The sequence below is a fragment of the Capra hircus genome, chromosome 21 (assembly GCF_001704415.2).
Source record: "Capra hircus breed San Clemente chromosome 21, ASM170441v1, whole genome shotgun sequence".
NCBI lineage: Eukaryota > Metazoa > Chordata > Mammalia > Artiodactyla > Bovidae > Capra > Capra hircus.
In genome coordinates, this window is record NC_030828.1 from 57586755 (window position 1) to 57614257 (window position 27503).

A 27503-nucleotide genomic window follows, 5' to 3' on the forward strand; every position below is an offset into this window, starting at 1 on the left:
GAAATGCCGAGCTGGATGAAGCACAAGCTGGAATCAAGATTGTGGGAGAAATATCAATAACCTCAGATATGCAGATAACACCACCTTTATGGCAGAAAGCGAAGAAGACCTAAAGATCTTCTTGAGTAAAATGAAAGAGGAGAGTGAAAAAGCTGGCTTAAAACTCAACATTCAAAAAACTAAGATCATGGCATCTGGTCCCATCACTTCGTGGCAAAATAGATGGGGAAACAATGGAAACAGTGACAGACTTAATTTTTTGGGGCTCCAAAATCATTGTGGATGGTGACTGCAACCATGAAATTAAAAGATGCTTGTTCTTTGGAAGAAAAGCTATGACAAACCTGGACAGTGTATTAAAAGGAGATGCGTTACTTTGCCAACAAAGGTGCATCCAGTCAAAGCTATGGTTTTTCCAGTAGTCATGTATGGATGTGAGAGTTGTACTTTAAAGAAAGCTGAGCACTGAAGAATTGATGCTTTTGAACTGTGGTGTTAGAGAAGACTCTTGAGAGTCCCTTGGACTGCAAGATCAAACCAGTCAATCTTAAAGGAAATCAGTCCTGAATATTCATTGGAAGGACTGATGCTAAAGCTGAAGCTGCAATATTTTGGCCACCTGATGTGAAGAAATGACTCATTGGAAAAGACCCTGATGTTGGGAAAGATTGAAGGCAGGAGGAGAAGCAGACAACAGGGGATGAGATGGTTGGATGGCATCACCAACTCAATGGACATAAGTCTGAGCAAGCTCCAAGAGTTGGTAATGAACAAGGAAGCCTGACTTGCTGCAGTCCATGGGGTCACAAAGAGTTGATTGAACAACTGAACTGAACTGAACTGAGTTGTTTTTTCCCTCATTGCTCTTTCTGTGGCTGGTTTCTAGTTTCATGCCAAGTTGTTGCTCTTTTGAAGATTAAATTGCCCCCCTTTTTTTTCTTTTGAAAAATTTTTCATTTTTTTCTATATGATTGAAATTGTCATTTTTTTCCAGTTTTATTGAGAAATAACATATGCCACTGTATAAGTTTATGGTATACAGCCTGATGATTTGATTTGCATACATTGTGAAATTATTACTGCCATAAGTTTGGTGCCCATCATCCTGTATATCAACACAAAGAAGAGAAAGGAAAAAAATTTTCTCCATGTGGCGAGAACTCAGGATTTACTCTCTTAATAACTTTCCTATATATCATACAGCAGTGTTAGTTATAATCTTCATGTTGTACCTCAACTCCTAGTAATTATTTATCTTTTAACTGGAAATTTGAACTCACAACTTTTATCCGTTGATGGACTCTTACGTTGCTCACATGTCGTGGCTATCGTAAGTAATGGTACTGTGAGCATGGGGGTGCAGATATCCTTTCAAGTTACTATTTTCATTTCCTTGGGACATATTTCCAGAAGTGGAAATGGTAGTTCTAGTTTTAATTTTTTGAGTATTCCTTTTACTGTCTTACATAATGGCTGTACTAATTTACAATAGTATGGAAAGTTTCCGCATTTCTTATCTCCTGTCTTTTGGATGATGGTCATTCTAACAGGTGTGAGGTAGCATTTCATTGTGGTTTTTAATTTGCATTTCCCTAATGACTAGTGGGGTTGAGAATCTTTTCATGTACCTGTTGGCTTTTTACATATCTTCTTTGGAAAACATCTATTTAGGTCCTTTGCTTATTTTTATACTGCTTTCTTTTTTTTTTCTTTGCTATGGAGCTGTATGAATTCTTTATATATTTTGGATGTTAACTACTTATTGGATATATGGTTTAGAAATATTTATTGCCATTCCATAGGTTGCTTTTTACTTTGTTGAAGGTTTCTTTGGCTGCGAAAAAGCTTTTCAGTTTGGTGTAGTCCCACTTACTTATTTTTGATTTTATTGTTTATGCTTAGGTGTCATATTAAAAAAATGATAATCAAACACATGTGAAGGAGCTTTATTCTTATGTTTTCATGACTTACATTTAAATCTTTAATTCCTTTTGAGTAAATTTTTTGTGAGTAATACAAGATAGGGGTCCAGTTTTATTTATTTATTTATTTTTACATGTGAATATCCAGTTACTGAAGAGACTGTCTTTTCTCCATTGAGATTCCTGGCTCCCTTGTCAAATACTAATTGACTGTATATGCTTGGGTTTAGTTCTGGGCTTTCAGTTCTGTTCCATTGGTTGTAGATCTGTTTCTATGTTGGTATCATACTATTTTGATTATTATAGTTTAAAAGTATAGCTTCAAATCAAGGAATGTGACGCCTCATGCTTTGTTCTTTCTCAGAATTTCTTTGACTATTTGAGGTCTTTTGTGGTTCCTTAGAAATTTTAAGTGTTTTCTACATCTATAAAATATGTCATTTTAATATTGATAGGAATTGCATTGAATCTATAGATGGATTTTGGTAGTATTGAAATTTTAACACTATTAACTCTTCCTCTTCATTAACATGGGATACCTTTCCATTTATTTATGCTTTCTTTGATTTCTTTCAGCAATGTCTTATAGTTTTCAGACTAGAGGTCTTTCACTTGCTTGGTTAAGTTTATTCCTAAGTATTTTATAATTTTTGATGCTATTGTAAATGTAGTTGATTTATTTCTTTTTCACAAAATGCATTGTTAGTATACAGAAATACTACTAATTTTTGTATCTCTATTTTGTATCTTTCAACTTAACAGAATTCATTGATGAGATGTACGTTTTCTTGTTGTGTTTTCAGGATCTTCTGTTTATATTATAATGTCATCTGGAAATAGAAACAAGCTTACATCTTCCTTTCCAATTCTCATACCTTTTATTTATTTTTCTTGCCTAATTCCTCTAGCTGGGACTTTCAGTACTATGTTGAATAGGGGTGGTGGGTACTTTGTCTTGATCTTGAACTTAGAGGAAAAGCTTTCAGCCTTCCACCACTGAGTATGATGTTAGCTGTGGACTTGTTATATATGGTCCTTGTTAATGATGAGATATTTTCCTTCTATGCCTGATTTGTTAAGATTTTTTAAATCAAGAAGGGATATTGAATTTTGTCATATGCTTTTTCTGCTTCTGTTGAGGTAATCATGATTTTTTCTTTCACTCTGCTAACGCAATGTATCATATGTATTGATTTGTGTTTGTTGAACTATTTTTGCATCCTAGTGATAAATCCCACTTGACCTTTGTAAATGATCCTTTTCATGTGCTGCTGAAGTCAGTTTGCTGGTATTTTATTGAGAATTTTTATATCTATATTCATCAGAGATATTGGCTTTTACTTTTTTAGTAGTGACCTATCTGTGGGCTCCTAAATTCCTGGTGTGTTCACCAAAGTTACTTACTTTGGCTGTATTGGAAATACAGTGCATCTCTAGCCCTATGTGACCTCTAAAATCACTGTTCAGCTTTTAGCCATTAAGCCGTTCAGCTTGTGTTCTCTGCTAGTCCTTGTAGAGCTTTTCTGTGAGCCCGTGAAGTTTAGGATTAAGCCAAGGACCTGAGGAGCATCCTTACACAGATTTATGGGACCTGTTCTCTGGCACTCCCTGTTGTTCTTCCTTTACTCAATTTCCAGTTGCCGTAGCAATTCTTTACTGTGATGTTTCCTCTACTCACTGAAAATGCTAATTACTTATTGGGCTCCACTTCTTTTTGCTGCAGTTTGGAAATATTCCCAGGCAGAAAACCAAAGTGAATGTAGAACTTAATTTGTGTGTTCTTCCTTTTTCAAAAGATTGCAGTCTTGTGTTAAAATCTATACCCAGTGTTGAAAATGAGTTGCTTTATACATTTTTTTGCAGTTGAAGGATAAGTTCTTATATTATTAAAATATCATGGTTGTAATTGGAAGTTTCCTTATTTCTTCAACAATGGCTTTATACCATATTCTCATCTTTCTTTCTGGAATTCCAATGACACATATGTTAGATCTTCTCTCCCATGTCGTCTATGGATATTTCTTGCATTATCCTTTCCTATTTCATCTTTCTATGCTTCTTTCAGAATCTCTTTGTCTGATTTTCCTTTCTCCTCATTAGTTGTTTAGCTTCCCAAATGTAGTCTTCATTTTGTTAATTATGTTTTTAAGTTCTAGAATTTCCATTTGGTGCTTTAAAAGTTCCAATTATTTGATTATAATCTCTAATTTGTCTTACTTTATAACATATATTAAGCATATTTATTTTAAAGTCTGTTTCTGATAACAGTATTCTAGATCTCTGGTGGCTCTGATTCTGTTGAATTTCTTTTGCTGTCTTATCTTTTTATTTTATGTTCTTAAGAAAAAATTGTGTGTAAGATATTGGATAGAAAAGCTATAGAGTTAATTTGAGGTTTAGGATTAATTTGTATTTCTTCAGAAAGTATTTATGTTTGCTTCTGGAAGGAAACTGTAGACATTGGTAACCCAGGTCACTTTGATGAAGCTCAAAAAAAAAAAAAATCTACGATAAATTCTTGAGATAATTTGAAGCTGGTCTTCAGTCCCTGTGAGGGTTGGTCTATTTCTAGTTCCCCTTTACTCCTAGGGTGTGACCTTTTGGGACCTCTACCCACAGCCCAGGGTGATTTTTAGGTTTCCCATTCTTTGGTGGTCAACCAGTTCCAAATTTAGTTCTCTTGTGTCAGAGAGTCTGTTGAAATTGGCTCATGTTGCAGAATTGGCAGAAAGAGAAATAGGCAAAGGAGAAAGAGTGGACTCAGATGCCAGGTCCACCTTTTGGCAATCCCTTCTTCTTTTGGATCATGGCCCCACAATTCTCCCATAAAATTCTCTGGGTTCATTTGTTTTTTTTTCATTTAATTGTGTCTGGTTTTCTAAGTATTCTCAGTAGGAGAATTGGCTTGAATTAATTTGTCTATCATTTCTGGGGAAATAGAACTCAGAATTTTTTTTTTCTGTAATATTTTCAGTGGTGGAATGTATATATATTTTCAAGGTCAGGTATATTTAAGAGTGTCTTTCTATTACATCATGAAAAAAAATCTCTGCTTCACTGTGAAAGATATGTAAAAATTGCTTCACTGTTTCCTGGCATTCAGAGTTATAGAAGACAAGCCTTAAACCCATGATTTTGTCTGTTAGAGGAGTTACTTTTGTTGTTCTTAATTCATGGAGCCTTATCTATTTTTTTTTCTTAAATAGCTTTAAAAAAATATTGCTATATAAATATCTTTTAATTAATTTGTCATAGCTTTTTTCCCAAGGAGTAAGCATCTTTTAATTTCATTGCTCAGTCACCATCTGCAGTGACTTTTGAGCCCAAGAAAATAAAGCCTGTCACTGTTTCCATTTTATCCCCATCTATTTGCCATGAAGTGAGGGGACCGGATGGCATGATCTTAGTTTTTTAAATACTGAGTTTTAAGCCAGCTTTTTCATTCTCCTCATTTATCTTCATCAAGAGGCTCTTTAGTTCCCCCCTTGCTTTCTGCCATTAGAGTGGTGTCATCTGTATTTTTGAGGTTATTGATATTTCTCCTGGCAATCTTAATTCTAGCTTGTGATTCATTCAGCCCAGCATTTTGCATGATGTACTCTGAATATAAGTTAAATAAGCAAAGTGATAACATACAGCCTTGACATACTCTTATCCCAATTTTGAACCAGTCTGCTGTTCCATGTAGGTTCTAACTGTTGCTTCTTGACCTGCTTACAGGTCTCTTAGGAGGCAGGTATGGTGGTCTGGTATTTCCATCACTTTCAGAAATTTTCACAGTTTGCTGTGATCCACAGAGTCAAAAGTTATAACATAGTCAATGAAGAAGAATAGAGGTTTTCCTGGAGTTCCCTTGCTTTTTCTATGATCTAGCGGATGTCTGCAATTTGATTCCTGGTTCCTCTGCGTTTTCTAAATCCAGCTTGTACATATGGAAGTTCTCAGTTCACACACTGTTGAAGCCTAGATTGAAGGATTTTGAGCATTACCTTGCTAGTATGTGAAATGAGCACAATTGTATGGTAGTTTGAACATTCTCTGGCATTGCCTTTCTTTGGGATTGGAATGAAAACCGACCTTTTCCAGTCCTGTGGCCACTGCTGACTTTTCCAAATTTGCTGGCATATTAAGTGCAGCACTTTCACAGCATCATCTCTTAGGATCTGAAATAGTTCAGCTGGAATTCCATCACCTCCACTAGCTTTGTTCATAGTAATGCTTCTTAAGGCCCACTTGACTTCACACCCCAGGATGTCTGGCTCTAGGTGAGTGACCACACCATTGTGGCTATCCGGGTTATCACGACCTTTTTCTGGTACATTTCTTCTGTGTATTTTTGCCACGTCTTTTAATCTCATTTGCTTCTTTTAGGTCCTTACTGTTTCTGTCCTTTATTGTGCCCATCTTTGCATGAAATATTCCCTTCGTATCTCTAATTTTCTTGAAGACATCTCTAGTCTTTCCCATTCTATTTTTTTCCTTTATTTTTTTGCATTGTTCACTTAGGAAGGCTGTCTTATCTCTCCTTGCTATTCTTTGGAACTCTGCATTCAGATGTGTGTATCTTTCCCTCTCTGCTTTTTGCTTCTCTTTTTTTCTCAGCAATCTGTAAAGCCTCCGCAACCATTTTGCCTTCTTGCATTTCTTTTTCTTGGGGATAGTTTTGATCACTGCCTCCTGTACAATGTCACAAACCTCCATTGTTCTTCATGCGCTCTATCTATCAAATCTAATTCCTTGAATCTATTTGTCACTTCCACTGTATAATCATAAAGGGTTTGATTTAGGTCATACCTGAATGGCCTAGTGATTTTACCCTGCTTTCTTCAATTTGTCTGAATTTTGCAATAAGGAGCTCTTGATCTGAGCTACTATAAGCTACAGGTCTTGTTTTTGCTGAATGCATAGGTTGGTATAGCTTCTTAGGTTAATTTTCTTTATAACCTAGTTGACTTTTACCCAAACTGAGTAATATTTATTGCATTGAATGAGTGTTTCTAAGTTTGCTATTTCATTTTTAGTTTAATTACATTTATCATATCTTTTATCTAAATCTGTTTTTGTTTCATTCTGTTAGTGTCCTTTGTCACCCTAAATTATTTTGACTTTCTATTCCTGTTTTATAGAGGTTTTGTGTTCTTGCTTCATGTTCGAGATGCCACACACTTTCCTAATTTGATTCAAAGACTAGATGATGGTCAGACAAATGTTTTCTCTTGTGTTTCAGTACAGTGTTTCTTTTCCTTTGAAGTATACATTTGATTGATCCTTCATTTCTTAAAGACAGTTTTATTGAGTTATAATTTTCCTTCAGTAAAATAACACATTTTAAGCATAGTTTGATAACTTTTGACAAATGTATATACTAATGTAACCAAAGCTATAATCGATACACAGAACATTTCCATCATCCGCAGAATATCTCCAGCTTTCTTTTTAGTAAGTTCACCATAGACAACCACTGATCTGCTTTCTGTCATTATATACTAGTTTTGCCTGTCCTAGGACTTCATATGAATGGAATCACATAGTATATACTATTTTTGTGTCTGCTTATTTCATTTAGCATAATGTTTTTAGAGTTTATTCATGTTGGTATATCAGTAATTCATTTAAAAAATACTGATAGTAATGCATTGTATGGCTATATCACAGTTTATCCATCGGTTTCTTGATGAACACTTTTACCTATTATGAGTAAAGCTATAAACATTCATATAAAAAAGTATTTTTTATGAAGATACACATTTATTTCTCTTAATAAATACTGGGCATGAAAATACTGGATTGTTTGGCAAGTAAGTATATATTTAATTTTAAAAGAAATGTTCAAATCGTTTTTTAGAAGTGATTGTTCCATTTTATACTCCCTCCAGAAGTATATCGACAGTCCTAATGCTATATTGTTATCAATACTTGGGATTGTTGGTCTTTTTGATGTTATACATTCTGATAGCCAGGTGGTAATAATACATTGTTGTTTCATTTCTCTGATGACTAGTGATAATGAACATCTTTACAGGTGCTTATTGGCCATTTGTATATATTTTTGTAAAGTTCTCACTGAAATCTTTTGTTCATTTTTAAATTGGATTTCCAGTCTATTGATGTTCAAAATAGAAGACTTGTTTTTCAGATATATATATATTATGGATGTGGCCTTTCAGTCAGGGAATTTCCTTTTCAGGTATTTCAAAGATCAAAATTTTCAATTTAATAAAATTCAATTTATTGATTTTTCTTTTATAGTTTTTCTTTAGTCTCCCCTAAGGTTATAAGGAAATTCTCCAATGTTTTATTCTAGAAGCTTTATAGTTTAAGCTTTTACATTTAAGTATATGACTCATTTGGAATTAATTTTTGTATATGGTGGGACGTAAGGGTTGACTTCTTTGTTTCAGTTCAATTTGTTGAAAAACTTGCTCTTTCCACATTGGATTGCAATGACTATTTTGTTAAAAACTAATTGCTCAGATATGCATGAATCTATTTCATTGTCTATCTTCACACCATTATCATACTATCTTGACTAATGTAGTTTTATAGTAAATCTTGAAATTACGTAGTTTAAATCCTCCAGATTTGTTCCTTTTCAAAATTGTTTTGACTCTTATAGGACTTTTATATTTTAATAGAAATATTACTCTCAGTTTGTCAATTTCTACAAAGCATTCTGGTTTGACTGGGATTACATTGAATATGTTGTTTAATCTGGGGGAGAATTGACATCCTGAGAAAAAGACTCAATATTGAGTCTTCCAATTCATAAATGTGGCAATTCTGACCATTTATTTAGGTGAATAAATAAAAAAGTTAAATAAATAATTTAAATAAATAAATTAAAGAAATCTTTAATTTCTTTCAGCAATATTTACTAGTTTTCAGTGTACAGGTCCTACTGATATTTTGTTAAAGGTATTCCTCAATATTTTATATTTTGGGTGCTATTGTAAATAGTGTTTTAAATTTTAATATTCTACTTGGTTATTGCCATTATATAGAAATATAATTTACCTTTTGTATTGACTTTACATCCTCCAACCTTGCTAAATTCACTTATTTTTTGTAGCTTATTTCTAAGTTTCTTAAGAATTTTTCTGTATACATGATTTGCTTTCTTGCAAATAAAGATATATATTTTTTGCTTTTAATTTGTATGTTTGTCTGCCTGCTTACCGGCCTGGTTCCCTCCTTCTCTCTCTTTCCCTTCCTTCCTTTCTTTCCCCACTTCCTTTCTTATTTTCTTTTTCTTATTGCACTGGCTCTTATCTCCAGTTTAGTATTGAATAGAAGTGCTGAACATGGATTTATTTGTTTTTCCCCTTCATTTGTGGCGGGAAAGTGTTCAGGCTTTTACTGTTAAACATGATGTTAGCTGTAGATTTTTCACAGATGCTTTTTATCATGTTAAGGAAGTCCCCATCTATTCATAGTTTGTTGAGAATTTTTATTGTGAATGAATGTTAGTTTTTGTCAAATGTGATTTCTCCTATTAAATGATCATATGACTTCCCCACTTAATTCCATTAATGAGGTGAATTGCATTGATTTACTTTGCAGCATTAAGCCAACCTTGCATTCCTGGGATATGTTCCACTTTTCAGTTATATTATCCTGCCAGACTTAATTGCTAATTTTTTGCCAAGTGTTCTTGCTCCTGCATTTATGAGGGATATTGATCTACTTTTCTTTTGTGTAATGTTTTCATCTAGTTTTGTTTACAAAGTAATGCTGGCTTCATAAAACAAGTTGGAAATTGTTTCTTCTTTTATTTTCTGAGTTTATGTAAGATTTGTATTATTTATTCCTGTAATAGTTAATAGTGAATCCATTTGGTAAATCCATCTGGTCTTGAGGTTTTCTTTGTGGGCAAGTTTTACATTATTAATTCAATTGAATATAATGGGGCATTTAACTGTCTACTTTTTATTGAGTTGAATTTTGTAATTTCCTAACTGTGCTTTTTGTTGAATGTGAGCATTTCATCCAACTTATGTAATTTATTGGCATGTGTCTAGTATCTGCAGTGATGTCCTACCTTTCATTCCTAAAATTGATAGTTTGCTTCTTTATATTTCCTAATTCATCAGTCTACCTAGGGGCTTATCAATTTTATTGAACTTTCTAAAAAAACCCACAGCATTTGTTTTATGATTTTCTGTTGGTTTTTTGTTCTCAGTTTTATTGATATTTACTTCTATCTTTATTATTTTCTTCCTTCTAATAACATTGGATTGAATTTGTCATTTTTGTATATTATTAAATAGAAGTATCAATCATTTATTCTGGATCTTTGAAATTTTTCAGAGCAAGAATTTAAAGATAAAAATTTCCCTTTAAGCTTTAATTGCAGCCTACAAATTCAAAATGCTGTGGTTTCATTATATTTCAGAAACAAATATTTTCTAATATTCCTTGTAATTTCTCTTTGATTTATGGATTGATTAGAAGTAAGCTTTTTTATTTTATTTTATTTTTTTAATTTTTATTTTTACTTTATTTTACTTTACAATACTGTATTGGTTTTGCCATACATTGACATGAATCCACCATGGGTGTACATGAGTTCCCAAACATGAACCCCCCTCCCACCTCCCACCCCATATCATCTCTCTGGATCATCCCGGTGCACCAGCCCCAAGCATCCTGTATCCTGCATCGAACATAGACTGGCGATTCGTTTCTTACACGATAGTGTGCATGTTTCAATGCCATTCTCCCAAATCATCCCACCCTCTCCCTCTCCCTCAGAGTCCAAAAGTCTGCTCTTTTGCTCTCCAAAAGTGTCTCTTTTGCTGTCTCGCATACAGGGTCATCATTACCATCTTTCTAAATTCCATATATATGTGTTAGTATACTGTATTGGTGTTTTTCTTTCTGGCTTACTTGATTAGAAGTAAGCTTTTTTAAATGTACAAATATTTGGTTATATTCTAGATATCTTTTTGTTATTTATTTCTAGTTTAATTCTATTGAGGTCAGAGAACATAATTTATTCTATCACTCCATTTAGATTGTTGAGGCTTACTTTACGGATGAGAATACTGTCTTAGTAAATTCTGCCTGTGCTCTTAGCACATGTCTCCTAGACACTGTGTCTGTTCCAGTTGTTGGGTGGAGAATTCTATCATTATCAATTAAGTCAAGTTGTTGAGAATGTTGTTCAAGTCTCCTATTTTTATTGATTTTTTTGGTCTGCTTGTTTTATCAATTACTGAGAGAGGATTGTTGAAATTTACAACACTAATTATGGACTTATTTCTCCTCTAAGTTATCCTCTAAGTTTTGCTTTATATAATTTGAAATTCTGTCATTAGATACACTCATTTTTATGGCTGTTTTGTAATCTTGATGAATTGACATTTTCATCATTGTGAAATATCCTTCTTTGTTCCCAGTAATATTCTTTGCCTTGGAGTCTACTTGTCTGATATTTATAGAGACATTCCAGCTTTATTATGATTAGCATTTGAATCATAACAGTTTTTTCTCTCATCTACTTTTAACATTTCAAGTGTGTTTCTCTTAGGCAGCATATATTTGGGTCATGCTTTTTGAGAAATTTAAATCCTATTTGACAATCTTTGTCTTTTAATGTATTTGTTTATACAAATACATTATTTGTATAAATAATGTATATTTGTTTATAGGCTATTTATACTTGATGTAATTACAGATATTATTAGGCTTCTGTCTGTTATCTTGTGCTAGTTTTCTATTTGCCGCATCTATTCGTTGTTCCTCTTGGATATCTTGCCTTCTTTTGAATTAGTTTTTACTGTTCCATTTTTCTCTCTTTGAATTGTTAGCTACAGCTTTTTTTAAAAAAGAATTACTCTACAATTCTTCAATTGCAATATGCACCTTTAACTTCATAGTCTACCTTCAAATAATACTATACTAGTTTACATGTAATATAAAAACCCTGTACACTTTCATTTTCTCCCTCCCATCCTTTTAGTTTCTTATCAAATATTTTGCTTTTCAGTTGCCAAGTTGTGTCCAACTCTTTGCAACCCCATGGACTGCAGCATGCCAGGCTTCTCTGTCCTTTGCTATCACCCAGAGGTTGCTCAAACTCATGTCCATTGAGTTGGTGATGCCATCCAAACATATGATCCTCTGTCACCCCCTTCTCCTCCTGCCCTCAATTTTCGCCAGCATCAAGGTCTTTCTCAATGAGTTGGCTCTTCACATCATGTGGTCAAAGTATTGGAGCTTCAGCTTCAGCATCAGTCTTTCCAATGAATATTCGGTTTTGATTTCCTTCAAGATTGACTGGTTTGATCTCCTTGTTGTCCAAGGGACTCTCAAGAGTCTTCTCCAGTACCACAATTTGAAAGCATCAGTTCTTCAGTGCTCAGCCTTCTTTATGGTCCGACTCTCACATCCATATATGACTACTGGAAAAACCATAGCTTTGCCTATACAGACTTTGTCAGCAAAGTGATGTGTCTGCATTTTAGTACACTGTCTAGGTTTGCCATAGCTTTTCTTCCATGGAGCAAGTTTTTTAATTTCATGGCTGCTGTCACTATCTGCAGTGATTTTGGAGCTCAAGAAAATAAAATATGCCACTGTTTCTACTTTTCCTCCATCTATTTGCCATGAAATGATGGGACCGGATGCCATGATCTTATTTTTTGAATGTTGAGTTTTAAGCCAGCTTTTTCACTCTCCTCTTTCACCCTCATCAAGAGGCTCTTTAGTTCCTTTTCAGTTTCTGCCATTCAGTTCAGTTCAGTTTCTCAGTCGTGTCTGACTCTTTGCAAACCCATGGACTGCAGCACGCCAGGCTTCCCTGTCCATTACCAACTCCTGGAGCTTACTCAAACTCATGTCCATTGAGTCTGTGATGCCATCGAACCATCTCATCCTCTGCCGTCCCCTTCTCCCGCCTTCAATCTTTCCCAGCATAAGGGTCTTTTCTAATGAGTCAGTTCTTTGCATCAGGTGGCCAAAGTATTGTAGCTTTAGCTTCCACATTAGTCCTTCCAATGAATAGTCAGGACTGATTTCCTTTACGACTGACTGGTTTGATCTCCTTGCAGTCCAAGGGACTCTCAAGAGTCTTCTCCAATGCCACAGTTCAACAGCGTCAATTCTTTGGTGCTCAGCTTTCTTTACAGTCCAACTCTCACATCCATACATGACTCCTGGAAAAACCGTAGCTTTGACTAGATAGACCTTGGTTGGCAAAGTATTGTCTCTGCTTTTCAATATGTTGTCTAGGTTGGTCATAGCTTTTCTTCCAAGGAGCATGGCTGAAGTCACCATCTTCAGTGATTTTGGAGCCCAAGAGAATGAAGTCTGACACCATTTCCATTGTTTTCCCATCTATTTTGCTATGAACTGATGGGACCAGATGCCATGATCTTAGTTGTCTGAATGTTGAGTTTTAAGCCAGATGTTTCACTCTCCTCTTTCACCTTCATCAAGAAGCTCTTTAGTTCCTCATTGATTTCCGCCATTAGAGTAGTATCATCTGTATATCTGAGATTTAGAATATGGCAATTTAGAAAAATGTCCTACTTTCAAACATATAATCCTATTACTTTTTTATGGTGTAATATTGTTAACTAAATGCTTTGGGCTGTGGAATATTCTGGATGATGATAAGTAATTGTAATTCTCGTTCTGATCTGTCTCAGTTCACTTGGTTCTTGTCTTCACTCTGTGTATATACTGAGTTGAGGAGTTGGGTATTAACAGATTAGCAAAGGTTTAGACTGTGGGTAATATGTGAAGGTCAGTTCGATCCCTGGGTTGGGAAGATCCCCTGGAGGGCATGACAACCCACTCTGTATTCTTGCCTGGAGAATCCTATAGGACAGGGAGACCTGGTGGGCTATGGTCCATAGGGTCACAAAGAGTTGGGCATGACTAAAGTGATTTAGCAAGTACAACATATGAGAGAGATACATTGCATGTGGGCAAGAAATTCATCTTTTCAGTCTCCACATTTGATGGGGATGGGGTGGAAATGGAATGGTGACATAACCACTTTTAGTGGTTGAATCTGAAAACTTCTTGGTGCCAAAAATCTAGGCTGTTTGGCCTAGTATGCTATAGTGAAAAGAAGAGGGTTTTGAGAACCAAGAGATATATGTTCTAGCTGCAGCTTGTTACTTACTAATTCTGTGACCATAGGAACCTAACCTTTTAGATTTTAACTTACACATAAAGTGAGTTTAGTAATCTGCTGTATCTATCCCACAGAGTTGTTTGGAGGATCAAGCGAAATCATAAATGTAAAAACTTCTAAAAGTTTACTAGGCATATCATCATGAAATAATATTATGGTTTTTGGGCATGCCACCTTACACTAGCTTATCTTCCCCATGGGAAAATGGATAGAGTTGTGATGGTTTTACCAAATTAGAAAATACTTCATAGATTAAAAAAATAATTATTTTAGAAAATCTGGTGATGGTTCTATTTAGGAAAAGGAAAAGTAATGAAAAAAAAATTTTTTTTACTAGTTTTTACTAGGGCACAAATACTTTCAGTGAGAAATACTCATCAGCTATGCTTTGCTTTACAGCTTGGAACCCCATCCACTGCCAGCACATCGAATGCCACAATGCAATTAACAAACCAGCTGTGAAGGTACTGTTTTTTTTTAGAGCTGGGGCAATATTGTATTGTCAGTAGCTAAATTGTCAGGAGCAAATTCTTAAATGAAAGGGAGATTGCATCCTTCTCTGTAAAACAGAAGCCTATTCTCTGTGGTAATCTCAGATTAGTGTACTCTGCTGTGATCTGACTATATTTTGGTGGGTTGGTTCAAGACAGAGCAATGCATAGTGGTGTCTACAAATTTGTGTCTGAGTTCATAGCCAAGTGCTGTCGGAAACTGGCATAGTTCAGAATAATCCCGGTGAAACATTTACATAGTCCTTGACTGGTTTCTATTTGGGCTAATAAACTCAAGAAGTTTGCTACAAATTATGAGCGGCCTAGTGTATTATTATGTGAATTCAAAGTCATAGGACAAAAATAGATAAATTTGTGAAGTCAGCTCAATTCACGAATGCAACTTTTGTTGAAATGACAGAGGTTGCTGGATAGCAAACACATAGAAAATTACAGTAGAGGTAAGGGAACAGTGGTTTAGAAAGGTCAAGTAACTCTTCTAAGGTCACACAGCCTGAACCAGGTACCTTGACTCTCAGCCTTATTCTTTTTCTACCACATCAAATTGGTTCTGTCCTGTTATGACCCTGAATCTTTGAAGTTGAATATTAGGAAAAATGATCACATTACTTAACAAAATTATTTATGGTATATTTGTCAGATACAACACTAGGATAGAGAGACCTGTGTCTGGATTTGCAAAGGTTAATTTTTATATTACGACAAGTGGGAATTAGGCCAAGTGACTAAAGTTCAAGTTACTTTTTAGAACCTATTGTCATTGGAGTTTACCTCCCTTGTTCTATAGATAGGTAGATAGGTAGACTGTGAAGATTACCAAATGATAGAAAGATAATATTATCATTTTATAGAAACAGAGTAGAAAAGGTAAATGAGATATAAAAAGTATGAATGGAACCACAAAAATATAAATGAAATAAAATGTTTCATATAGCAGAAGTGGAAAAGGAGTGCCAGACATCACATTGTCATCTAGATATATTTTACGAACAAAGAACATCTTTGTGTTATTATGCTTTATCTTTTCTTTTGATGAAAGCAAATTGGATGAATTTATGCTTCCTGGTGGCTCAGATGGTAAAAAATCTGTCTGCAGTGCAGGAGACTCGGGTTTGAGTCCTGGGTTGGGAAGATCCCCTGGAGAAGGGAATGGCAACCCACTCCAGTATTCTTGCCTGGAGAATCCCATGGACAGAGAAACCTGGCAGGCTATAGTCCCTGGGGTTGCAAAGAGTCGGACACGACTGAGCAACTAACACTTTCATGCTAAGAAAGAGCAGGTGAGGGTAACCCAACGATGGCAGCACAGTCCTCTCCCATTCTACTATGTGTGCCCTTCTGTGAACATCCGTAGACGTTTGGGGTTCATAGGTACTTTCTAGTGTGAGGACACTTTGAGCTAAACGCAGGTGAGTTTGAATGTTACTCACAGAATTCAGCTTAATTCTTCACAATGATGAGACTTTCACGGTTCCCCTGGTTTCTATATCTATCTTTTCTTCTCTCTGCCTGAGTCACAATGCCCTCTTTTGGTTTACCCAGACATCAACAGAAAATCTGTCTAATTTTCCAGTCATTTTTACTTGATTTCATGTCAGGCTGCATTCTGATTAGAAATGGCTTTTGGCTTCCTTCCCACAGAAATCATCACGAATTAGAAATTCTCCCTCTCTTCTAGGCAAACAGTCCAGTCCTCTCCTCTGGACCAGCTTCACTTTTCACAGGCCGTTCCCTATAGCCAGTCCTCCAAAATAAGCCCAGCCATTCTACCTTCTGTCATTTTTTAAATGGAGGTAAAATTCACATAGCATGAAACTGACTGTTTTAAAGTGGACAATTCAGCGGCATTTACCACATTCACAACATTATGCAACCACCACATCTATCTAGTTCTAAGAAGTTTTTCTCATCCCCAAAAGTTTACTTTCTCAACTCCAGTTTTCCTAAAGAACTTCCTTTTACATTTTTGCTCTACACTTGCCAGAGAGGTAATATTATTACTGCCACTTCCTGTGCTGGGGCTGATTTTACCACAGGTCTGGCTCAGGGTTGCTCTTTCTTTACAATATAAGCACTCCCCAAATACATGGAGATATGAGCATCAGACAATAAATCAAGTTACCTCAAATTCAGATGCTTATAGAATAATGTTAAATGAGAAGGAAATTATGAAATTACACAGTATGATGCCTATTTAGCTTAAAAATTAGGTATAAGGATTTCATAGTCACATTCACAGTGAAAATGAACTGATAATGCTCATTAAAATGTTACTAGTGACTGCATTGAGATGGAGGATTAATGAGCTATTTAGATTTTCTTCCTTCCTTTTCTCCATTTTCTGAAGCCTCTACCTTGGGCATGTATTATATTTGTAGACAGAAAATATCTATTTTAAAATGTAACAGATCAGTCAGATATGAACATATTAATATGGTTGTAAACTGATCTGTTCAGAGTAGAATGGGATTGACAGTACTAGCCACAAATCTAGTTATGGGTTATGTTAATTCATTTAACATGTCAGAGGTCAATTAGCTAATCACTATTAACTATTTATAGTTATAACATCCTAGGAGTTTTTTGGGGGGAGTGGAATGAAAAAAAATCTTTACTTAACAGAAGTATCAATGACACAATAGAAATGACAGCAAATTAACTATACTGAAGAACAGGTCCATATAGGGTGCATGGGAAAACCTCGGGGAAATGGATTTATCTTCACAAAAAACCCAGTATCTCCATAACAGAGAGGCATAAGGCTAGGCAGTAATTGTTACCAAACTAAGCTTGGGTTTCCCCATCTGCGTGCAGTAAAGCTAAAACTACTGATACCAGGTTGTGGTGAAGGCAAGTGCAGCATTTATTATGTGATGTGCTGTACAAATAGTCTGGGACAGGTAGTGCTGACACAGCAAAGCATCTTCAAAGGCCAAGTGAGGTGAGGGAGCCGGAGGCGGTCTCAGGGTGGTCTATGGTCTGTGGTCAGCTCAAGCATAATTCTCCAACTGGTTGAAGGCGAGGTAACACAGTGGTGTCACAGGGGTTAACATTATCAGTCCTTAGGCACAGTATGTTTGGGGCTACATACTCATGATCATCAAATAAATTTCTTCCATTTGGTGGTGGTTTTAGTATCTATAAAACAACCTGAGAAATGTTCATCAGATACTGTTATCTGGGTAACTTCAGAGAGGAGCTACAGCAGAAGCTTGGGGGAAGTGTCTGTCTCCGGGAGGCCCCATCAGGTCCTGCTTGGTTACATAATAGTGAAAGTTGTTCAGTCATGTCTTTCTCTTTGTGACCCCATGGACTATACAGTTCATGGAATTCTCCAGGCCAGAATACTGGAGTGGGGATCTTCCTTTCTCTTCTCCAGGGTATCTTCTCAACCCAGGGATCGAACCCAGATCTCCCACATTGCAGGCGGATTCTTTACCAGCTGAGCCACCAGAGAAGCCTGGTTACATAATAATTTGCCAAATAGAAAAATGTTATTTATTTTTTTTTGCAATAGGTTGCAAAAAAGTAAGAGCAACAGCTGAAAGTTATGATAGATTCTAAAATGAAAGTATGTTGGAAATATAATCTATTATACCACACTCTGCTTTTTGGTTTTACTTGGCGCTACTTGAAATATCACCTTGTGAAGTATTTGGATCCCAGATAATTACTTTACACGGGAGTCAGCAATGGCTATGGCTATGGCTCTCAGCCAAATTTGGCCTGCTGCCTGTTTTTGCAAATAAAGTTTTATTGGAACACAGCTATGCTCGTTTGCTTATTCAATGTCTCTGGCTGCTATTATGCTACAACAGCAGGGTTGAGTAGTTGTGACAGAGAATATATGACCCACAAAACCTGAAATATTTACCCTTTGGCCATTTGCAGAAAGTTTGCCAGTCCCTGATTTGACTCACCAAAAAGTGGTTATTTGTTGCATCAAAGTAAGCATGAATCCTAGCTAAGGAAAATTTTCACACTGGGTCTTTAGCACCAGGGAATATATAATTTACAGATTTTGATGGTATAATTATTTAAATTTAGAAATTTGAACTCTTGCTTCCACAACCATTGAAACCCCTAAGGGTTTTAACTTTAAATGACAAGCTGTTTGGGTTATAAATTCAGTTCACTTGTTCCTTTAAATTGGTAAAAAAAAAAGGCAACAAAAACTAAAGAAAAGGCAGAGTGAAGTTTTAGAAGAATTTGTGTCCTAGGCGTGTTAACTACATACATATCTATAGCATGGATTGATTATTTCTTGAAAGGCAGGATCAGAATTCAAAATTTCTTTGGTAAGTCATAAATGTTTAGACTAATGCAAAGCACAAAATCCAGTTAGTCATCGAATATTTTGTCCATTTGATTTAAAACATCCAAGTATTTGAAATATCCTAGTGATCACCTAACATTAACACTTTTCATCTTTGTACTTAGGCTAATGAAAACAGCCATAAATAATTGAACAGAATACTGCACAGCTAAACAAACTACAGATCATATGTGGACAAAACAAGACAAAACAAAACACCTGAAAGTGAAAGTTGGACATCTAGATTTTAGATTCCCGAGTAAGAAAAGGGAATCACTCAATGTTGGATTTAATGCTAAATTTTCTGAATGAGGTTTATTGAGAAGCAAAATTCTCTACTGCCAGCATTTTGCTAATAGTTATGATTTTTACATTTTAATAATGCATTTTCCTTTTCCCAAAGAGAGATTACTGTGTTTACCACATTAAAGAAGGAATTACTGTGTGAGTAATACAGAAGCAATTTGAACAGCCACCGAATGAGATGATTTTTTATCTTTATAGAATGAGGGTGGATTTCTTGACACTGCTTGTTACTTGCATCACAAATAACAAGAGAAATGAAAAACCACAGTAGTCACATTTAAATTGCCATGTTGGAAAAACAATTTTAGGTTGAATGGGTTTTACTAAAAATTGTTTATTCTGCTTTGCTTTCGAAAATCTGTTATTGAAACATTTGTGTCCTTGACATAGGGGACATGATAAACAGGGCAAGAGAGTTCATTCTGTCTTTTCCTGTGTTTCAGATGTGTATAGACCCCTCCTTGTCTGTAGCTTTGGGTGATAAACCACCCCCGTTGTATCTCTGTGAAGAATGCAGCCAGCGGATTGCAGGGTAGGTGCAAGAAAAGGCAATCTAATAGGGCAACGCTGAGAAGAATAATCACTTCGTCTTATGCTGATTACGTTACCCTCATTTCCCATTAGCCTCTCTGTTTTATAAAGGTTAGCTTGTCAGATATTTAATATATAGCAAACTTTCATTTGAAAAGACATCAGCTTTGAAATGTTTCAGTATTTCTCTCCATGTGACAAAAGGCAGCAATTCCACTTAAAAAACAGCTCCAATTTTCAAGTGACCCTGGTAAAAAGGCCATAGTGAAAAAGAAAAGAAAGCTGTGGTTTTCAAACTTGACATAAAATTCATATGGTTTTTCTGTGCTTGTTAGTTTCACAGAATCACACTCAGCTTTCTACAAATCATGCTGTATTTTGGCTGACTTAATTAGCATCTGGAGAATATCATTTAAAGATAACTGAATATGATGAAATGCCTATAATTTAAAATTTAACTGGAATGCATTAAACATTTAAAAAGTTTATTAGGATAGTGCTCTTAATTACATGTCCTTTCTATTAGAAGTGTTTTAACAATAGCGTGCAGCTTATAAATATTCATGTGGAAGGATAACATTGCAGAAAGGCTCAAAAATGGATTCTATTGTTCTTTATAGGGACCACAGTGAATGGCTGATTGATGTTCTTCTGCCGCAAGGTATGGTTTACTTCAGGAAGGATGAATAATAAGTAATTGTGACAGATGGTACAGGTGATTTGTCTCCTTTTCTACTGTTTTTATTTTACAAAGACAGCAACCAAAGTATTATTTGCTATGAATATTCCTTTATATGAAGCATTGTATCAATGTCTTGGTTGTAATATACCCACACATGAATATTAAGGGAAGAAGCATCACTTCTACCAAAATTAAGGGTAGATGTTGGAATTGGGATTCTGTATGACCAAAGCTGAATTCTGTCTTAAGGGATTTTCTGTATATATAGCAGGTGTTGCCAATGGTATGCTTGCTGTGCCAGGTCAGAAAGAGAATAAAGAACAGTAGTGAGAAGAGCATTAAATAATGGGTCTTTCTTCTGCCACTGTTTCTAGCTCTGTGTTTTTAGGAAAAATCATTCAATCATCTTGAGTGTCAGTTTCTCCTTCATTAAAATGGGGATAATTAAATATATCTGGCCCATTTCAGTGAAAAGATTAGATTGTAATGCTTGCAGTTTGTTAGAGTTCTGAAAGCTATGCCTGGTAAGCTGGTAGGTCAAAGACAGAACGTTTCTCTATGTATGGGGAGGCAGATATTCCAGTTACCTAACTGCAGGCTGAAATGACCAGGAAAAATACTCAGGAAGGCAGAGGAAAGATGAAAGGTGAAAAAAGCTGGGGTCATACTGAGTATAGATCAGGCACACAGGAGGAACTTGATCTATAACTTCAGAGGTAGATAATAGAAGAACTTACATGAAAGAATTTACGTGTAACACCTTATGTTAACTACATTCAGTTTTTAAAAAAAAAAAAACTAAAGTACTTTGCTTGATGATAATTATACACCATTTCCTTATAGTTTAACTCAATATTAGATTATCTCAACCTTAAGAAATAAATTATTTAATGAGTGCTCTGCATTTGTAAAATGGATCAAAAATGTCAGCTCTATATCCTTCAAAGAGACATTGAAAAGATTTATATAAGAATATCTGTGAAAAGATTTGGGTTTACATAGGTAGAGGTAACTTTTCCCCTCTTAAATTAGGCTGCCTTGCAAGTGAACTTCTGATGCTCTGAGGTAAAACCCATAGTCAGGTTCTATATTACATTTTAAATACAGTTAAGTCCCCTACGTACAACCCTTCCAGTTGTGAACTTTCAGAGATGCAAACGTGTGTTCGCATGTCCAATTTCGTAAATTAGTTCACGTGTCTGGAATGTCTGGGGTGCGTGCATCCTCCACAAGTGATTGTATTTTTGTGTACGTCATTGTATAGTACTGTATTGTACGGAGTATAGTAGTACAGTATCTTTCTTTCAAGCCCAGAATGTCTGGAAACAAGCATAAAAGCAGTGGTATATATAGCTGATTGTGTTAGTTGGGTACCTAGGCTAACTTTGTTGCACGTGATGAACAAATTGGACTTACAAATGCTCTCTCAGACTGAAACGTGCTTGTATGTAGGGGACTTACTGTATAGATATGTTGCTAAATTCTGGTCATCTCCAGATGATATTCATCTGTTGAAGAAAATTGACAATAACTTTTCATTACTTATCCAGAGAGATGACCCACTAACCTCAGCTTAAGATAAATGCCAGGATATCAAACTACTAAATAACCATTAATTAAACAAAATCTGTTTTAAAAACTGAGTTGTTAATCTCATTGATTTGACATTCACTAATTCATAATTTCTAGATGGAGTTTGGGAGACATTTACCTTTGATTTTGTTAGTAAGTTGTGATATAGACTATTAACAATGATGTAATTTATTTTTTGAGCACTTACTATTTCAGGGAAAATATTAACAGATTCTTAGAAAAATTATTTTCAAGTTTTATCAACCACCAATTTTCTTGGAGATAAATGGTATGCCTACTACAAAGAGTTTTATCCATTTATTAAACTTAATCCTGAAGTACTAAGGTAGTTTGACAGCCTTACTCCAACTGACCTATCCATGGGTTTGAAAGATGTTTTCTCTTAAGAAGCCTTCAGCTGGTTTTGCACTAGTTAAGGACTGATGTTAGTTGAGAGTTTGAGTCTAATTCATTTAAGTTATTAAGTTTTTTTCTTCAGTTCTGATATAGCAAATCATCTCCATGGCGAAACTCTAAGTATATCACATCAACTCAGTGTCATAGCATAATGGAAGAGCAGTAGACAGGGAATCCAGAGACATTTCTGGATTGATTGGTCTCTACCATTGATAGCTTGTATGATCCTGAAGAACTCCTATAACCCTCAATTTTGTTCTCTGCCAAATGACTGAGTGAGATTAAAATTATTTGATCTGAATTCTAAGTCATATCTGAGAAGGTTTAATTATTTCTAGGAATAGGTAAAGTGTTTGCGGCACACAGGTATTTTTAATCTCTTTAAGAATGAGTAGATGACAATTCATGAGACAAAGGAGAAAGGTGTTTTGGCCAAATCTGGAGGTTGTGTTACTAAGCTTGTTTTTACTCCTCTTCGTGGCTGCCCTTATTAAAAATGGGCTCTCTTTTTTGTTGATATTTTGTGTACCTTCCCCTTACAGCTGAAATATCTGCTATATGTCAGAAGAAGGTAAGAGCAAACCATCTGTGTGGTGCGGCATGATTTGCTGTGTTTGTATGTAAATTCATTCATTGACATCTGTCTCATTTCTGCACCATGGTTTCCCAGTATGTACATGTCACTGTATTTGTGAAGGGGGAAAAGAAATTATTCAGCATGCAAGATTGCTATGTCTCGATGGTCTCTATTTCCATTTCTGCTTTTGCTTACCCACCATATGCACAGTGTTTTTGAAAAATAATATGAAATAAAAGCATATGTGTAACTCTGGGGTAGAAATCTGAATACGAAAATGAGTGACAATGCAACTTAACTTTGGTAAATGATGATCTTGTTTGCTAAAAATCTTTATTGTTTGGAAGTAGAGTGCAAGTGGTCCAACACTTGTGTGTCAAAAATATAACCAGACCAAATATATATGGAAAATACATATTTATATGTGAGGTGAATGATATCTCTACTTGAAGATTCTTCCTTCAAATAGCCACTGTTCTTGACACTTTCCCTGAGCTATTTCTATCTTCTTTTCTTGCTCTAGTTGTTTGAGAAATACAAGAGAAGGTAGTATGATGTCATACAAAGAACTCTGGGCTGGTTGATTGAGATACTTGGATTCTGGTCAGCTGTCTTCCCATCTAGCTATGAGACCATGTACCTGTCATTTAAATGTTTTAGGAGTTGATTATGAGTGGATACCTTTGGAGGGCTGTTTCAGTTTTCTATTGCCATGTAATAAACTATCCTAAAATGTATTAACTTATAACAGCAAACATTTGTTTGATCACAATTTTGTGGATCAGCAGCCCTGCCTACGCTCACCTAGATAGTTCTCTTGATAAACTCCTCTAGGCTCACTCAGGTATTTTCAGTCAGTTAGTGGGCTTGCTGGCAATTGGCTGGTCCCAGATGACTTTACTTACATGTCTGGAGCCTCAACTGGGATGGCTGGAATGGTTGGGATGACTAGGGTGTCTGGCCCTCTCTCTTTCCATTAGATGTCTCATCTTCCAGGAGGCTAGGCTGGATTTGTTCTCAAGGTATGAGGGTTCTGAGAAAGTGAGAGAGGAGGCTGCAAGGACTTTTGAGACTGAAACTCAGTGGTTAGCACAGCATCACTTCTGCTGCATTCCATTGATCAAAGCAGGTCCAAAGCACAGCCCAGTTTAAACGAGTGGGCAAATAGACTCCTCCTCTTTTAGAGAAGGAGCAGCAAGAATTTTGTGACCATATTTAATCTACCACAATTCACCTTCTGGACATAATTCCTTACATTCTTTCCGTATGACAAATATTCTTACCACCTTTCAAGACCTGGAAAAGTCTAACCCGCTTATGGCTTCAGGCTTAAAGTCCATTGTCTTGATCTGCATCTGGTCTGCTCACTTATGAAACCCTTCAGGTACAAATTTTCTTGAATCAGAGACTGGTAAATTAAAAAGCAAGTTATGCGCCCTCTACATACCCAACACAAAATGGTGAGACAGGGATAAGGATGACAGCAATAGACCTCCGTTCAAAAAGAGGAAGAACAAGCAGATAGCTGTTACTAGTCTATAGCAACTCCAGCCATGAACATGTCAGCAGTTCTTCTGCCTCCAGGGATAGCAAATGTGCCTTGATTAGGGTCTGATTTTGCTTCCTGGGAGTAGTTTCCTAATTCATTTTTGTCCTGGGATCTTTCCTCCACTCTCTAAGACATGCTTACTTTTCAATAAGAAATAGCCCATGTTGCAACTGAGTAACTCTCTCAGTCTGCCTCCTGCATGTAGACATAGGGTTCCATAGACCTCTTTTTGTGTGGCACTGTGTGTGTCCCTTTTAGTCTGCTGGTGGTGCTTTTATTAGTTTGCCTTTCTTTAAAATTTGCGGATTTTCTATGAATCTCATTGGAGTTCAGTGCCCTCAAAGCCACATCTGTAATTCTTTTTGAGACAGTTCCTTTTATATCATGGGCATTTCAGTCTGCCCTTCACATTATTAGAAGCTATGTTCTAGCAGAGACGCTCAACTGGGCATCACCTTATATCTTTCAGAAGTTTTAACAAAGGATCATAGTCATTCACCATACTTTTGATTTCATTTTTATCCTGAGGCTATTTACTACTTTGAAAATCTTTTACAAGCTGGAGAGACTAGGATGAGAAACAGTTTTATTTTCTAAATTGATATATCCTGGCTCTGGTGGTATACCTAACCTATTTGACACCCACAATGGATCATTTTTTAACACTCTCCTCATTTATGTGACAAAATTATTTTCGGTAAAAGCTTAAAATTAGCACATTTTATTACTTATTCTTTAATAAATGTATTTTATATGAAAGTTCATTTTGAGAACTTTTATTTGGTTCATAATAGATCAGAATGGTTCAAGCTTGCTTTGGCCAAAGCTTGTGTCTTTACTTCTTTCAGTACTAGATATTTCTACATTTGAATTGTAGGTTTGAAATAAATGTCAAGATTGTATCAAATACATTGTAAATCAACTATATTACAGTTAAAAAAAAGATTATGTCAAATAAGCATCAAGAGACAGACTTTTCTTTCTTTTAACTTCTTTTTAAAATTTATTATTTTTAAAATTATTTTACTTTATTTTGCTTTACAATACTGTATTGGCTTTGCCATACATCAACATGAATCCGCCATGGGTGTACACATGTTCCCAATCCTGAACCACCACCACCCCCACCTCCCTGCCCATACCATCTCTCTGGGTCATCCCAGTGCACCAGCCCCAAGCATCCTGTATCCTGCATCGAACCTAGACTGGCCATTCGTTTCTTATATGATATTATACATGTTTCAATGCCATTCTTCCAAATCATCCCGCCCTCTCCCTCTCCCACAGAGTCCAAAAGACTGTTCTATACATCTGTGTCTCTTTTGCGAGACAGACTTTTCTTAATTTCACTTTTGTTATTCTATGACACCACTTGGAATTATTTATTTATGTTTAAAATTCTAAGCAGTGAGGATCTCTCTGGTGGTGCAGTGGATAAGAATGCACCTGCCAGTGCAGGGGACATGGGTTTGATCCCTGGTGTGGGAAGATTCCACATGCCATGGAGCAACTAAGCCTGTGTACTGTAATTACCGAGCCCACATGCTGCAACTACTGAAGCTTCTCAACGAGAGAAGCCACTACAATGAGAAGCCCACGGATTGAAACTCGAGAAAGCCTGCACAAAGCAATGAGACCCAGTGTAGCCAATAAATAAATAAAATTGTGAAAAAAAAAAATTCCAAGCAGTGAAACAGCGTGGTTTGAGTGAACATATGAAAACATACCCAGTTGAATCTGAACTCAAGAGAAATCTCTCTGGTTTACTTTTGAAATGAATGCATGTAGCTGAGTTCACAGGGTTGAGGACTGTCTGTGGCTTGGAAATATATTATCCCGGGTTTCCCACATTGCAGGCAGATTCTTTACCCTCTAAGCCACCAGCGAAGCCCTATTTAAACTTAGTAGATGCTGTAGAGAAATTAACACAATGTTGTAAATCAACTATTGTTGTTGTTCAGTCATTCAGTTGTGTCCGACTCTTTGCAACCCCATGGACTGCAGCATGCCAGGCTTCCCTGTCCTTCACCATTTCCCGGAGCTTGCTCAAACTCAGTGATGCCATCCAACCATCTCATCCTTTGTCATCCCCTTCTCCTCTTGCCTTCTGTCTTTCCCAGCATCAGGGTCTTTTCCAATGAGTTGACTCTGCATCAGGTGGCCGAAGTATTGGAACTTCAGCTTCAGCATTAGTCCTTCTAATGAATATTCAAGATTTGTTTCCTTTAGGATTGACTGGTTTGATGTCCTTGCAGTTCAAGGGACTCTCAAGAGTCTTCTCCAACACCACAGCTCAAAAGCATCGATTCTTCGGTGTTCGGCCTTCTTTATTGTCCAACTCTCACTTCAACTAAAAAAATAAAAAAAAAAAAAACAGTAGGAACCATAGCAATTGTTTAGAACTTTGACCAACCAAAGTATTTTATCACTGATATTATTTAGAATTGATGGCACGTGGTGATAAAGCAGGTTAGGTTGACTTTCAGTTTATATTCCAGATACTAATGTATGCATTAGTATCCAGATACTACCTAAGGAATCACTCAAAATGTAGCAGCATGAAACAACAACTGTTTAATTATGCTTTTAGATTCTGAGGGTCAGGGATTTGGGCAGGGCACAGTCCACAGCCTATCTCTGCTTGATGATATTTGGGGCCTCATCTGGGAAAACTAACAGCTTCCCAGGTGGCTGATTGGTAAAAAAAATCCACCTGCCAATGGAGGAGACATGGTTTGAAAGGTCTCCTGGAGGAGGAAATGGCAACCCTCTCCAGTATTCTTGCCTGGGAAATCCCATGGACAGAGGAGCCTGGTGGACTACAGTCCATGGGGTCATGAAGAGTTGGACACGACTTAGTGACTGAACATGCATGCACGCACTGGGGAGACTTGAATAGCCAGGGGCTGAAATTATCCAGTGGCATCTAGATCATATGTTAGGGCTCTGGGATGGGGTGACTTGAAGGCTGGGCT

The 27503-nt window shown here is 36.1% G+C and overlaps 1 protein-coding gene across 3 annotated transcripts in view; it reads left to right on the forward strand.

Moving 5' to 3' along the window:
* UNC79 (unc-79 homolog (C. elegans)) overlaps window positions 1–27503 on the forward strand; it is a 275479-nt gene that overhangs the window by 93450 nt on the left and 154526 nt on the right. For all 3 annotated transcript variants that reach the window (XM_018066543.1, XM_018066542.1, XM_018066544.1), the window contains 4 exons: window positions 14467–14531; window positions 19644–19732; window positions 20352–20392; window positions 22945–22973. In XM_018066543.1, coding sequence (XP_017922032.1) covers window positions 14467–14531; window positions 19644–19732; window positions 20352–20392; window positions 22945–22973 — 224 coding nt within the window. The remainder of the gene's footprint in view (window positions 1–14466; window positions 14532–19643; window positions 19733–20351; window positions 20393–22944; window positions 22974–27503) is intronic.